Consider the following 16,129-nt stretch of genomic DNA (forward strand, 5'->3'; position numbering starts at 1 on the left):
TACATAATGAGTAGATTAGTACTTTACCTTCTATTTACAGCATGCAAGTGTCAAGGACAAAGTTATACAAAATTAATATGTTAGTACTTTACTATGTATTACAGCATAAACACATACAAAAATGTAGTTATACATAATGAATATGTTAGTACAAAAAATGTACTTTACCTTCTATTTACAGCATGCAGGTGTCAAGGACACATACAAAATGCAGTTATACACAATGAATATGTTAGTACAGGTACAAACTGAAAAATACATAGTGTTGAAGCAAACTAAATATAGGTATGCATAAAACTAAAAATACATAAAGTTATACACAACACATACAACTGAACATAATTTGTTAGAACTAAATACACATGTGTACACAAAAAGAACATAAAATGTTAGAACTAAATACACTGGTGTAAACAAACAGCATAAATGGCTATAATTTTTCATATCCATTCATCTAAATATATAAGAACTACACAGGGGTATTCCTTGGAACACTAGTCAATTTGCCAATTATAGATTTGATTCTGTTATTACACACTTTTTAAACAAATTACTTCCCTTTGTCAATCAAAGACAGGTTCTATGCCATAAACTTGGCTTTTGTCCATGCAAAGCATGATAAGTTGAATGTGATATATCAGCATTTTAACAAATTTCTTTTGAAAAATAACTTCTGATATCCAAAGTGTTTAGCTTGATAACAAATTAAATGTAACTAAAAGATTTTAAAAACTTACAGGTTACACACAGTACGCACAGATATATTTGCTTTTTCTGCTAGCTCTTCATTGTCAATAAAAAAATATGTCCCTCTTAAGGGAGACAACCAAATAAGGGATCTCTAAATTACAGGGTCAATAACAGGAATTGGCAGACAGACTATTGAATATTCCAATTAATATATGACAAGTTATTTTATCATTTTTCAATGGTTGATAAGAAAATGAATATTTTTAATGCCAAGTGTGGTAGGTTTACAGGAAAAGTAACTCCAATTTTATTTTTTTAGAATTGCCCAAGTAGAAGTCATTGATTATAATGTATATCAATAAATTTTTATGTCAAATTTTGTTGATGTATGTTTAAAGCCTTAGATTAAAAAGGTAATTCTTCACTGAGTTTTTGTTTTCCACTAAATCATACCTGCCAACTGTCACTATTTGTGGGGGATTTCCCCCATGGAGGCTTCCAAATTGAATTCCAAATTGTAATTTTGAAAGAGCAATTTTGTCCACAATTTAAACAAAACAATTAAAATTTACAATGACTTTAGGCTTATAAAAGTATGAAGAAACCAAAAAAAAACCAACATTAAAATGTATTTGCAGGCCCCTTTAAAGTTTTTTTAGGATTATGACAGCCATCTTGCACACAAAACCCCCATGTGCATTTTGATAAGTTGGCAGGTATGCTAAATTGAATATTCCAGAATTTAAAAAAACTAAAGAATAGATGACAAGAATCAGACACACACAAAAATTTCCAAATATACAGCAATAAACATTTTTAAAACTATGACAAACATCAAAACACTATACAACTATCATAAAAAGTGAATGGGATCCTAATTTGAGCTATGAAATGAAGCATTACAAAATCATGCATATTTTGCATTATAATTCTTGAAATGTTCGATCTATTCTATCACAGAATAAAAATTGGAACTCTATTAATAAAAGTCCCTTTACATTTGCAACTGTAAATTCAAGAACATTTGCTTGCATATAATTTTAATAGCAAACATTGTACTGTGGATTCAAATGTAAAATTAAAATTATTATTGTTCAATTTCAGAAAACACTGCATACAAATTATGCTGTCAAAATTTAAAATATAAGTTTTTATTTGCAAAACCCATACAGTTTCAATTTTTTGCAATAAAAACATTGCAAACATTTCTGAATTTACAGTATTTCTTAAGGGCTATTCCATTAAAATGTATGTGGGAGGGTAGGGAAGGAATTTTAATATTGAATATGGGTCATGGGTCCTTTACAGTATGTGTCTATTACCATTGCAAGATTATTAAAAAAAATGGTTCTTGGTTGTAGGGATATTTTGAAAGTCCATTTCTATCCTCCCACATACATTTTAATGGAATAGCCCTAAGTTCTGTTAGTCATGCAAAACTCCAAATAATAAGTTTATTGAAAGATATTTCAATATCAGTAATTCACAATGTTAGTACATGTATAACAATGTATTATTTATTATTACCTCTCCATCAGATAGCAGTAAGAGATTGTCAAATTGATAGAAAATAAAACTGGATGGTTGGTGTATTGTTGTAACAACAGTTTTATTGTGGTCCTTGGCATATGTCTTTAATCCTTGTATCAAACCAAAGGCTGTACTGTAATCAAGACCTGATGTTGGTTCCTAAATATAGAAAATATTTGATTTTTCTTGGTTTTAGATTAAGGAAAATCGTCACATATAAAAAAAACAATTTGTATGCCAGAAAATATCAAATTGATTTGAGAATTTAGAAAACTGAATATAACAGAGTAAAAGAGCAGGACAATTTCATTCACTTAAAAATACTAATCTATTGGTCCCAGATTTAATTTAAAGTATTCGAAAACAGGAAGTATTCATTTGACAGATCCAGAAGTTGGACACAGCTTACAACTTATCACTGTCAACTTTCTATTAAAACAGATATTGAGTAAATCTATTTGGAAGTTTCTGTGAAAAAATGTGACAAACACAATATTACATGTACTTGATCCAATGGACGGACGAATGGATGGACAAATAGAAACATGCCCAAAAGGACAGATGGACAGAGTGATTGTAATATAGCTTCCATTTTAGAGTAATGGTATACACTATATCTCATTTTTACTTCACTTTCAGGGTTGGTACAGAAACAACTGATATAAATTGGGAAAGTGTACATGGAACAGAGATTGTGCCCCGCTTGCATATTACATTATAAAGGGACATAACTCAAGAATGGTAAAAGTGATGCTACCCAAATTTGTACTTGATCTGAGTTTTGAGTTTATGAGCATTACGTCTAAGTTTCATAACATTTGGTTGAAGGAAACTAAAGTTAGAGAACAGAAATGAAAAAAATCCGGATTTTTTCCATTTGTAAAGGAACATTACTCTAGAATGGTAAAAGTGACATCAGCAAAATTCAAACTTGATCTGTGGTAAAAAGCTTTGTGTATAAGTTTCATAACATTTAGTTGAGGTAAAGTAGAGTTATAGAATGGAAACCAATTCCTTTATGTACAGACGGACGTATTAAGGTACCAAAGTACAAGGGTAAAACTTTTTCCACCATCAATTACGGCAGGCGCATAAAATACCTGAAATCTATGAGCTTACAGTACTCACATCTAACAGTATCATGACAGGGTCAGTTATTAATTCACAGGCAATGTTAGCCCTTTTCTTCTCTCCACCAGAAAGTCCTCTCAGCCAAACATCTCCAATAACTGTCATACAAACAAAAATAAACAATATGTACAAAATTTAAACTTGTTCACACTATGGTGCAATTTTTTGTGAGATAAATGGAATTATGACTTGGATGAGAGAGTTGTCTCATTTGGACTCATACCACATCTTCTTATATCTAATCACATTATTTAATTTCCATGGTGAGAGTTTAGGTTTTCTCCTCAGTTCCTACATTATTTCAAATAAAAACATAGGACTTCAAACAGTACTGTTTCTATGAAATTATTGCAATACATTCATAATACATTCTAAAATTCATCAACTACCATGATACCACTACGCAAAAAGCCTTGTGAAGAATACTGTCTATTACATACTTGTGTCTAAACATTTTCTGAGGTCAAGGTCATCTATAAGTTGTTCCATTCTTCTTTCCTTCTCTACCTTTGGCATGTTGTCTGGGAGGCGGATCATTGCAGTGAACTGTCAAAAATTAAATAACAAAATACAATGTATTTTTTATTCACTGTTAGTACAAATTTCATTATATTTGTAAAAGACTGTTGCTTGCTTCATGTCCAGTGGCAATTATTTCCTGCATTTTTGGGAACTATATACTATATTTAAAATCTATACTATTTTGACATTATATTGGTTAACTTGTCCTTTTAACCCCAGAGATATTACATTCACACACAGCCTCTGTAAATATCATATCTCTGGCGTTGATAAATGAAGATTCTACCACTGCATCCAGTGTGAGACGATATTTATCTGCACGAGACATTTAAATTTTCAAATTTAAAACGTGAGGCTTGCCAAGCATTTTAAATATTTAAAATTTAACTGTCGAGAGTGGATAAATATCGTATTACACAAGATTTGGTGGTGGAATCTGTTTCTCTAATGAATTTTAAATAATATGCAGACAAATTCAATACTTCTTTTCAAATGATCTGCAAAATGATGTGTTCTTTCTATGTGACGTCATCAGACATGGTCACCTTTTTTCATGCCGTCACAATCGGAAATTCAGAGGAAAGCAAAAAAATTCGAAGTCATAATTGAATTTTGACCAATGGAGATCTGAGATCAAACGATCCACACTTTGATTAAATAAAAATAATCAACATGTCAGGAAAAGGGTAAATCGTGTAAGAATTAGAGAAATTGTTGTATCAACCTCATCAAAGGTATAATTGTATAATTTTGAATTTATATGAATGCAAACAAAATAATCAATATTTTAAACTTACTGACAAAGTTTCTCTTAGAGTTAAGTTTGGGAAGAAAACATCCTGCTGTAGTACGTAACACACTTTTCGCCTCATTGATTTTGAGACAGAACAACCATTGAGAGTTATCTCCCCTGATGTACATGGAAATCTTCCTGCTAGTGTATTTAACAGTGTAGTTTTTCCACCTCCTGGAAAAGAAAACAGTGAATTATGATTACCAATATGCAAGGTATTCAAATGTCTGAACTCAACAAAAGGTTTTTATTTGTTTATTTGTTTTTTATAGACCTATGTTTGTTTTCTATAGTTGACTTCATTTGCTGTGTTACTTGGTTTCTTCTGGAGAGTTGTCTCATTGGCAATCATACCACATCATCTTTTTTTCATTCACTTGACTTAGTCCTAAATGTTATAAAATTCATAATTTAAATCCTCTCTGAACTGTTCTATTTTGATACCAAAAAAAGCAACAAAAAATAGAAAATGCCAGCATTTTTATCAACAAAATTAAGACTACATTTAGACAGTATAAAACAAAGGAAATATTTGTTTGAACTTTTAGCAGCTACAGGTAATCTGGCCAAAAGTATTCATCACCTGAATGTTTTTGCTATATATTTCATATAATATACAGCTGCGCCATGAGCGCATGATACGCCCGATGTCTTGTGTGGAAGTTTTATGCAATAATCATAAATAGTTTCTGAGAAAGTTTTAAGCAATAACCATATATTGTTTTTGAGACACGGAGGGACATGTGAAACCCCCAACCCTGGTTTTTTTTTTACAAAAAACTAAATATGACTAAAATAAAATTTTGAATCAAAACCAAAAAGTATACAGATCTTTAGATTAATATAACAAAGAAGTGTGTAAAGTTTTAAGCAATAATCATAAATTATTTTTGAGATACGGCGCGACATGTAAAAAAAAACTCCACTGTTTAACAAAATACTCAATAACTCCAAAATAAAGTTTTGAATCATCACCAAAAACTATACAGATCTTTAGATTAATATAACAAAGAAGTGTGTAAAGTTTTAAGCAATAATCATAAATTGTTTTTGAGATACAGCACAACATGTAAAAAAAACCCTCCCCCTTTTTTACAAAATACTCAATAACTCAAAAATGAAATTTTGAATCATCACCAAAAAGTATACAGATCTTTAGATTAATATGACAAAGACATGTGTAAAGTTTTAAGCAATAATCATAAATCGTTTTTGAGATATGGTGCGACATGTAAAAAACCCCTCCCCCTTTTTTACAAAATACTCAATAACTTAGAAATAAAATTTTGAATCATCACCAAAAAGTATACAGATATTAAGATTAATATAACTAAGAAGTGTTTAAAGTTTTAAGCCATAATCAAGAATCGTTTTTGAGATACGGTGCGACATGTGAAAAAAAACACACCCCTGTTTTAGTTACAAAGTGCCGTAACTCAAAAAGTTTTAATCTTATTTTCACCAAAAAGTATACAGATCATTTGACCATCATAAGAAACAACTTTGTTAAGTTTCATGAAATTTGGATAAGTCGTTCTCAAGTTACGGTGCGACATGTTTACGCCGGACAGACAGACGGACGGACGGACACCGGACATTGTATACCATAATACGTCCCGTCAAAATTTTGACGGGCATATAAAAACAAAAAACACATTTTTTCAAAAAAAAATTTTGAGGGCATTTATGGTTGGATTTTTATCAACAAGGCCTAAATTGTCTTCAGGTGTTTTTGTTTTCTCTTGAGGTGAGTACATGCAATAGATTTTTATAATTTAATTTGGTAGAATATATATAGTGAATTTCTGAACAGAAAATAACATTTGTGTTTATCTTGTGAAAAAATAAAAATGCTCCACAAAAAAATATAACCAAATAAACAAATAAACCTGTGACAATTCTGCTTCTATTACATGTATTATTATCAAGTTGATTAAAATCAAACAAAAAATGACCCTAAATTTTGTTTGTTTGAAATAATGTAGTTCTATATACAATATATAGGGAAAATTCTGAAGTGATGAATACTTATGGCCACACTCTGTAGTTTCTTGTGTCAAAATTTAAACAAATGGTGATGCTAAGGTTTTGTCAGGTGTAAGTCAAGTAGCGAGCATTTTTTACTAATAGTTTAATAATCTCTTGATGAAGAAAACTTGGAATGTAATGGAAATTTTTTTTTTTTATCAAAAAGACAAATGCAACTGGTTTATAATAGCTATAATTCAAACTCGCATTTTGAAATTTTTTATTGGAATTAAACAGGACTTTGTCGCAAAAATTATTTTTGTCTAAAATAACAAAATCGCAATAATAAATGTACACAATTATTTCTGAATTTACAGTATACAGAATTTACTTTGTCATTCAATTAAGATAAATCTATTGATAGTCAGAATATGAAAGGCATTAGAACATTTTGTTCACATGGCGTTAGATCATATATATTTAGATATAATTAAAATGATTTCCTATTATATAATATAATACTTTGGTTATGATGCCCCCATAGCAATATTTAAAGATGAATGGTGTCAGGAGAAAATTGAAAGTAAACACTTTCATTATTGTCCAGTAATTAGGTTCTCCATAAAAGAAGAAGAAATTTGATACAAAAAAAATCCAAAAAAATACTGCATTCTTATTCCCAATAGACTACAATGTTAAAGAACAAAGCATATATTTTGTTATGCTTTTGGTAACTTGTACGGAATCTTGTGTCTAAAATTCTAACCAACATTTTTACCAAATGTAATTAATATAGTTTTATCTGTTGAACAAGTAAACTGTGAATGATTTTGGAAAACAAGTTTTAATTGACCTTCTATTTATAAAACTTGACAGAGTATATATGTTTGGTCATTTTATTTAGGGATAAATCTATTGAGTCAAAGCATAATAATGATAGGCATTAGTATGTGGTTAAGTGTTTCTCATTTCTCATTTTTTATATAGGTTAGACCGTGTTTTTCTCATTTGAATAGTTTTACATTAGTCATTTTTAGGGTCCTTTACAGCTTGCTGTTCCCTGTGAGCCAAAGCTCTGTGTTGAAGACCGTACCTTGACCTATAATGGTTTACTTTTATAAATTGTGACTTGGTTTGACAGTTGTTTCATTGGCAGTCATACCACATCTTCCTATATCTAACAAGTAGATGTTGATTATTTTGTGGTAGATAAAAGAAGATTTCATTTTATTTAAAAGTCCACTGCGGCTCTGAATCTCATCACTAAGCATTCAATCGTATGGTTTAATAATTTGGCCATGACCGCTAATGGCAATATTTAAAGAATGGTATATCAGAAGAAAATTAAATATAAACACTTTCTTTATTTTCCTGTAAGTTCTACATAACACTTTGTTCAAAAATAAACAAACTAAATCTTACCACTTGGTCCCATTATAGCTGTTAAACATCCTGCTTTAGCAATACCAGATACATCTTTCAGAATCTGTCTTTTGTTGATGGTTACATTTACATGGTTAAATATCAGCTCCATTTCCTGACCATTTTTTGACGAAGGCACAAAATCACTTTCCATATTGGTTAAATCTAATTTCTCTTCAACCATTTTAATTTTTTTGTTTTGAGAAAATGTGACCTACAATGCAAATATGTATAACGTTAAATAGAAGGATAATAAAATGATAAAACTTTCTAAATGAAAATTTGAATAAGAATACATGTACATAATTACATTGCAGCCTTCTTATATTCTCAATTTACTGTAATAGCAGCTAGAGTAAACTGAAATCTTTTAGAACAAGTTCTTAAATTGTAAGATACTTGGTGCTGCTTGTAAAAGCTCATCAGAATCACTTACTTATGGTTTCCAGACCAAAATCAACCACTTACATAATAAGTTTTAATATTAATCAAAATCACTTAATATTCCTAACACTCTAATCTTGAAAATTTATGCAGCACAAAATAGGCTCAAGAATGTATAGCACACATTATACAAACACAGCTTAAGTGTCTGTTATGTACAAACAGAAGCTTAAATGTAAATATCATCTATATTACATAAATTGTATGTTTACATGGTATAAATTCATGAAGTCAACTTAACATATGGCTTATGTACATGGTAATTAAAATTACAATTTTTGAGGAGGAAAAACCTGTTTTCTTTGGTAAACTTCGATTGAGCTGCTCCCTAAGAAGTTTAAAATTATTAAAATGTTATTATTCTTTAATCATTTGTTAATGTTAAATATCTTACAATCCAAAAATGCTTTAAAGAAAATGTTGTCTCATTGGTAATCATATTATATCTACCTAATGTCTTACAATCAATTTGTGTCACTTCAAACTTGCAGATGCTGGTTCTTAAACATTTTTACAATTAAATAAATAAATAATTAAATAATGGTTTTTGAGTTTTATGAAAGAGAGGCCACCTTTTAAGATACCAACAGGAAAATGAACTGACATCAATATGACAAAAAGGACAAAATACAGTTTACAAAACAAATTTTAGAAGACTGTAGACAAAGAAACACCAATTCCACCACAAAACCTGGGGTGATCTCGGATGCTGATGAGAGAAGGTTACAGCATATCCTGCTCCATTTATAATTTGCCAAACACATATCAACAAAAAAATAGCAGTTAACATGGTTAAGACAAAGTTGTACTTGAACAATTTTGAATTTGATAAACAATATCAAATATGAGAACTTTTTAGAAAGTTACTTTAACCATGGAAGTAATATTTCAATATTACTTCCATTGCTTTAACAGAACTTGTTTATAAGGTCGAATTTTCTTTATTCAAGTGAATAATATGTTATTGTCATACTATTTTCATTTTGTGACTTTAATAGAGGTGATTGACCTTTTTTAAACTGTGACAACCAGCATTTTTCATTTTTCCTCTATGAACTGTTTATCTCACCTACCTACATTCAAGGATTTATTCTTTTATTGTCCAATATATAACATGTATAACTAATATTTCCTACATGTACAATATAGGTACTTAAAATTTTGCTAGTGTCACTCTAAATTTGACAATAACTAAAAAGAAACAACATCAAAAATAATTTCAATAATTTGAATTGAACCTAATCTTTTAAGAGACGATGTTTAAATAATCTAGGGTTTGATGTCACCTTAACTGCTGATAAAAAGTCAAATAAAGGAGTAGGTCCGGTAAGGGCCGATTTTGACCTCAAATTTCAAGTTCATCTGACGAAAGATTTTAGACACTTTTTAAACAGGTAAGTGTCTATTTCAGTTGATTCAATAAGTTTATGTGAAAGATTTTAACTGATGTACTCATTAAAAACGCTCCGATTCTAGCTTAAATATGAAAAATCTATCAAATATGCCCAAAAATGTCACTTTTCAGATGGTTTTTGTCAAAAATGAAAGTGGCCGCATCCGTGTTCATCCACAACCTTTATATATGTTATGTATTATCATAAAATACAACTTACATTTCAATATTAAGAATGAACACGAATGCGGCCACTTTCATTTAAGACAGAAACCGTCTAAAATTTAACTAAAATGCTAACATTTTGAAGATTTCAGTAATTTAGCATGACTTAATGGTGCTGGTACCCGATATATGTGAATTGTATTGTCAAAAACAGCCCATATTTATGTAGCAGAAGCATTTTACTTTCCAATGATTAACTAAAATTTTACATCTTAACTATTTTGTAAAACTGCTATATTTTGGGGCCAAAAAGGGGACTTACTGAACCTACTCCTTTAACTTAACACTTTCTCAAATAACTTCTTATTCATATTAATAGTCTTTTGTTTTTTAGTAGACAATACCTTGAGTTAAATGTATAAAGTTTTAAAACACTTGAATGCTAATATGTATGCTCTTATTTAACAAACTGTGGATTCATTTACATTGGTGGATGCCAATTTTCATGGATTGAAGAAAACTTGGACATCCTAATTAATAGGGGCCTCCCAGGAAATTTTTCCTAAATGATTAATTTTCGTTGTTTTGGCAAAGTCTGCATATATTCCTAAAAGATATGTGTAATTTGTGGAACATTTTAATTCATGGTTCTACTGTACCTATAAAATCCAAGAAAATTGGTATCCAATGAATATTAATGAATCCACTGTACAATATTAAATATAGCATTATAGGTAAAACAAATGTCTGCCCTTATATAGATAGGTTACGTCTCTGTAAAATTTCATTCACCTCCAACTGAAGTCAAGTCAAATTATAGTGTTACAAACATTATTAAGTAATCCTATAGTCCAAGCTAGTAAACATTCTAAAATAAAAACCCAATAAAGTTTGACTGGTCCTTGAACTATGAAAAACAAAGATTTTATTTCAAATTTGTAACAATAAAAAATTACGACAACAAATATTTTCCCTAAAAAATATACTGGTATAGGTCATTGAACCAAAATAAAAAACAAAATATATTAACTTTATAGAATTTACATTTAGTAGAGGTTGTAAGAGGATACAGTCCCAGAGTCCAGGCAGATATATTTCTTGTTGAGCTAGGAATGTGTCTTTTATGCTCTAATGATCCATCAATTGTTTTTTTTATGTGTCTTTGTTTTTTTTATAACTACTAAAAACAGATTTGATCTTTGATTATAAGGGTAACAATAATGTGTCCATAGTACACGGATGCCCCATTCGCACTATCATTTTCTATGTTTAGTGAACCGTGAAATTGGGGTCAAAATTATAATTTGGAATTATAATTAGAAAGATCATATCATAGGGAACATGTGTACTAAGTTTCAAGTTGATGTAACTTTAACTTCATCAAAAACTACCTTGACCAAAAACTTTAACCTGAACTTCGCACTATCATTTTCTATGTTCAGTGGACCATGAAATTGGGGTCAAAACTATAATTTGGCATTAAAATTAGAAAGATCATATCATGGGGAACATGTGTACTAAGTTTCAAGTTGATTGGACTTCAACTTCTTCAAAAACTACCTTGACCAAAAACTTTAACCTGAAGCGAACGGACGGACGCACAGACGGACGAACGGATGCACAGACGAACGGAGGCACAGACCAGAAAACATAATGCCCCTCTACTATCGTAGGTGGGGCATAAAAATCATTCTGTTTTAAAAACATTGTTAAAAGGTCTACACTATTTTTTAACATTGAATAAATTTTTGATTTTGTAATATTTTTTTTAATCAGCAACTGGCATGTTTAAATTTTTGGATAAGTCAAATAGACAACAAAAGTTTAATTATCCATAGGCTTTTACAAAATCTGGAGTCCAGGTCCAAACACAGTCTTTTAGATGAGACGAAGTTTGAGCGTGTATAAACTTTAATAAATTGTCTTTGGAGTAAATGTTCTCCAGTTTAACGTTAACATGATTTTCTTTCTCATGAAGATGCTTAAAATCCCTGAAGGGAAAGGGTTATTATACATACCATATTAAATTAAAACTATAATGGAAATTTTATTTTAGAATATTCTAAAATTGAACCCTTTTTTTCACTAAATTCTTAAATATGAAAATATTATGCATATATATTATAATTTTATTTATGATTAAGATCTCTTCACCATAAGAGGTTTAAATTTATAACAGATATTAAATATCTCATATATATATAATTTACTGTCCCCACCGGAAAAGTCCATTTCTAGTTATGAATGAACTTTGAACCTCAAAAGGGATGAAGTAAGATTATATTTACAATATTGAGGATAGCAATAAGAATATATCAAATACAATGTGTGTATGTAGCTTTTCCTGTAATCACAATAATTATTCACACACTTTTGTTCATTTTTCATAATATGTAATATTAAATGCATCCAATACAGTATTAATTATAATATGCATAACTTACAAGGTAAAATGTTTTCCAACTTCAAAAAAAAATTAATACATACAAAAACAGAGAAAAAACGGAAAAATGAAAATCTAAGTTACCTTTATTCAAATGCAAATTGTTATACAGGTATTCATTTAAACTCCATATCAATCTGATGAAACATTATGCATGTGATGTCTGCTTTTCTATGTGCTGTCCTAAACTCTCCGTGTGATGGCGATCGTTAGTCATGTCGCTGAATAATTACCAATTGTCCTCTACTTAAACTTCTGAAATTATGTGTGTAAATATATTTAAACAGTGACAGAGAAAATGACATAATCATTCTAAGTTATCAATAGTACTATTTTATGTTGTAACCACTCACCCTGAAAGACTACGGTATATGATTTAAATGGACTATAGTGAGAAAAAGAGAGGGATTTGAATATCTCGTTTCTGAGACTATTAACTGTGTTATACATTTTTTATGGAATGCAGAAAACAACACTAAATTATTCACCAGTAATATGAAATTAAAATATCATATTTTTCACTTTTGACCTAACGATATCTAAGAAATGTAATACAATATAAACCAATAAGCTTAAGAATAAATATTATACAATTATAGCTTAAGTATGAGGTCAATACGAGGTTATATTGACCTAAGAGAAGTATCTTGATTGAGGACAAAGTCGGAGGTCAATATGCTTCTCTAAGTTGATATACCATTATATTGACACCAAAAACAGGCTTTTATTGTTCTATAATTTACACCAACAACTATTGCATGACTATTGTAAAATTGTGAACCACGCAAATCCAAACACAACGTTTAACAGTATTGGCCATGTTGGATGTGAACACTGAGTTAACAAAATCTGAGACTACTATAGTCTCATATACAATGTACAAATGTACATCATCACTACATGTGATCAAGTTTTAATGAATTACAAATCCTTAAAACTATTTGATTAATAATATTTTCTATTTCTCATTTTTAACTGGGAGTTGTGTAAGAAATGTAACAGATATAGGAAAATGTGGTACGAGTGCCAATGACACAACTCTCCATCCAAGTCATAATAAATAATATTTAGTAGTAAACATTTATAGCTCAAAGAAAGGTCATCAACACAGAGCCTTGGCTCACACCGAACAGTAGGCTATAAAAGGTCCCACACTGAATATTATACTCTAATTATAAGTTATAGTACATTTGTATATATAAAGAGTATATAAATGAGAGTGTAAATCCAATTTCTTCTAATTTTGACACTTAAAAATCTATAAGGTTGGATAACATTTACTTCTTGACATTTTGCTTTGCATCACATTAAAAACCTATATTGATTTCATTTGATATTTACGCCCTCTTGAAATGATAACTTAGTAAATTATTGTTTCTGATTAGTTGCCTTAAATGATGTGGATAAGGTTTTATTATGTAAAATAAGATATGGAATAGGGAACATGCCCTGGAAAGTAGAAGTTATTTAATATGGAGGATAAAGTACATGAAGTATAAGATTGAAAGTAATCAAAACCTGCTCAACATTTAATGCACCATGCTGACATAAGCTATGATACTGAGATGCACTCTGTATCTTTAAAGAAAGGTTAAACGTGTATCAAAATTAATTTTGTTAAAGAAATTTCACCATAGTATGTTATCTGTAGAAAAATGATGTTATGACAAACATGACAAATGAATTGTGTACTTAGTTGTGGATTCAGGGCCATAGAGGATATTTAAAACAATACAATGTATTTTGCTTTAAATCATAAAAAAAATAACATTTTGCCTAACGCATATGTAACGTTCAGTGACAGTGATATTTTTTACTATTTTGGACAATAGCACCCTTCTTCACTTTCTCATATCCTCCCCAGCTTCCGTTCAGTAATGTATTCAGGTTAATGACAATTTTGTGTTCGTGCATACATTTGTCATGTTTGTTTATTAAAATAATCCATTGAAAGCTAGTTGAGCTGGTACCTAGATAAATCATCATGATGAATCCAAGATGACTGGTACCTAGATAAATCATGATGAATCCAAGATGTTGTCATTATTACCATGATTACAAATAAGCTAAAAATAAATGCTGCATGCCTTCCAGAAAAAAACAGAGAGCAACTGCTGTATTATTTGTTGGATAATCGATTTCTGTGGATCTCATTGATACCTGGGAACCACGAATTCTTATGTACAATTTTACATGTTTTCTTTGAGAATAAATGTATGCAGACTTTGGCAAAACCACAAAATCAAATATTCATGAAATTGCAATTGTTCCTGAATCCATGAAAATTGGTACACATAAAAATAAATCATGTAAATGAATCCACAGTATTTAGATACATTTTGTTTGATCTGGCGAGTATTGAATTAAAAACAGCTTGTTAATGTTATTTATAAGACAAAAAAGGATCTCTAAAATATAAAATAATTGTTCTTTATGCTATGCGATTCAGATTGGAATTTGAGCAGTATACATCATAGATATTTAAAAATTTTGCTAAAAAAAATATTTTCAAACTCAAGCTTTTACATAGCTAAATTTGGAATATGTATGTATTTTCAAATTCAGTATAATAATTTTATTCTTTTGAAATATGTGCATTTACATTTTAATTCCTAATTTTATCATGTTTTCTGTTTGCAGGGACTTATCAGCTTTAAGGCCAACCTTAAAAATATGTTTGTTTGCAGTTTTCCGACTGTACCTTCAGACTGAAGGGTCGGTAGGTAGGAAAAATATTTTATTTTATCAGCCAAAAAACAGTTGAAACAAGCAGTTACACTAAACCAAGTTTCTTGTGAAGAAAAAAAAAACATTTTAAAACAACACACACTGGACATGCTGAAAACCAACATCAAATGAACAGGCATTTTCAGATAAACAACTTTTTAACCAAAACTGAAACTTTAACATAGTGTCATTATCCAATTTATGACATAAAATATGGTATAATTATTAAATACTGGAACACTTATAAACAAGGAATGTCATTATGACTAGAACTGTTTTAAAGAAATATATTCAGACATGTATGCTTCTTGACTAGAATGTTTTCATGAGTAGAGTATTTTCATCAGAAAAATGTAGATATTAAAGATTTATAAGACAATGTATTAAAGAGTGTATTTTTAATAAAAAAAAATAACCACACAGTTTGGGTATATTTAATATTGCAAGAAAGAGAATAATTGCAATGAGTGAAGGAGCATACTCATTGCAATCGAAGATAGACTTAATATAGAGAGAGTATATTTATTTTTCAAGCTAAGCATTCATTTTCTCTACATCTTTGTGTAGTAAGGGTTGCTTCATATTGATTTGGCATGATCTATATCCATTAACATTTCAAATGAGCCCAAATTCCTCCGTACAGGCGTGTTTACAGATATTCCTCCATGAAGATTTAAGTCACGGAGGAGTGGTTTCATCTTTGTCGTCTTCACAACGATTTGTAGAAAATATGCCATACGTCAAGCTGCTGTCGAATTATTTAACCACTGAAATTGGTTCCATAAAGTCAGGCTCCACAGATTCTGTACCCGATTTGTTTGAGACAGAATGGTTATCGTGTCAGTTATGAATATCCGCTGCATCATCGTCAATGATATCATCACACATCATTACATGTGCC

General features: G+C 29.9%; 1 protein-coding gene across 1 annotated transcript in view; it reads right to left on the bottom strand.

Moving 5' to 3' along the window:
* The window catches only part of LOC143083181 (uncharacterized), a 31,395-nt gene that overhangs the window by 14,020 nt on the left and 1,246 nt on the right, over positions 1 to 16,129 (bottom strand). Inside the window, exons 2-7 of the mRNA XM_076259415.1 lie at positions 12,586 to 12,756; positions 8,057 to 8,270; positions 4,671 to 4,840; positions 3,792 to 3,897; positions 3,349 to 3,449; positions 2,218 to 2,379 (exon numbers count right to left, since the gene is read on the bottom strand). Coding sequence (XP_076115530.1) covers positions 2,218 to 2,379; positions 3,349 to 3,449; positions 3,792 to 3,897; positions 4,671 to 4,840; positions 8,057 to 8,240 — 723 coding nt within the window. The 5' untranslated portion in view covers positions 8,241 to 8,270; positions 12,586 to 12,756. The remainder of the gene's footprint in view (positions 1 to 2,217; positions 2,380 to 3,348; positions 3,450 to 3,791; positions 3,898 to 4,670; positions 4,841 to 8,056; positions 8,271 to 12,585; positions 12,757 to 16,129) is intronic.

The sequence above is a fragment of the Mytilus galloprovincialis genome, chromosome 7, assembly GCF_965363235.1.
Source record: "Mytilus galloprovincialis chromosome 7, xbMytGall1.hap1.1, whole genome shotgun sequence".
In the NCBI taxonomy this organism is placed as follows: domain Eukaryota; kingdom Metazoa; phylum Mollusca; class Bivalvia; order Mytilida; family Mytilidae; genus Mytilus; species Mytilus galloprovincialis.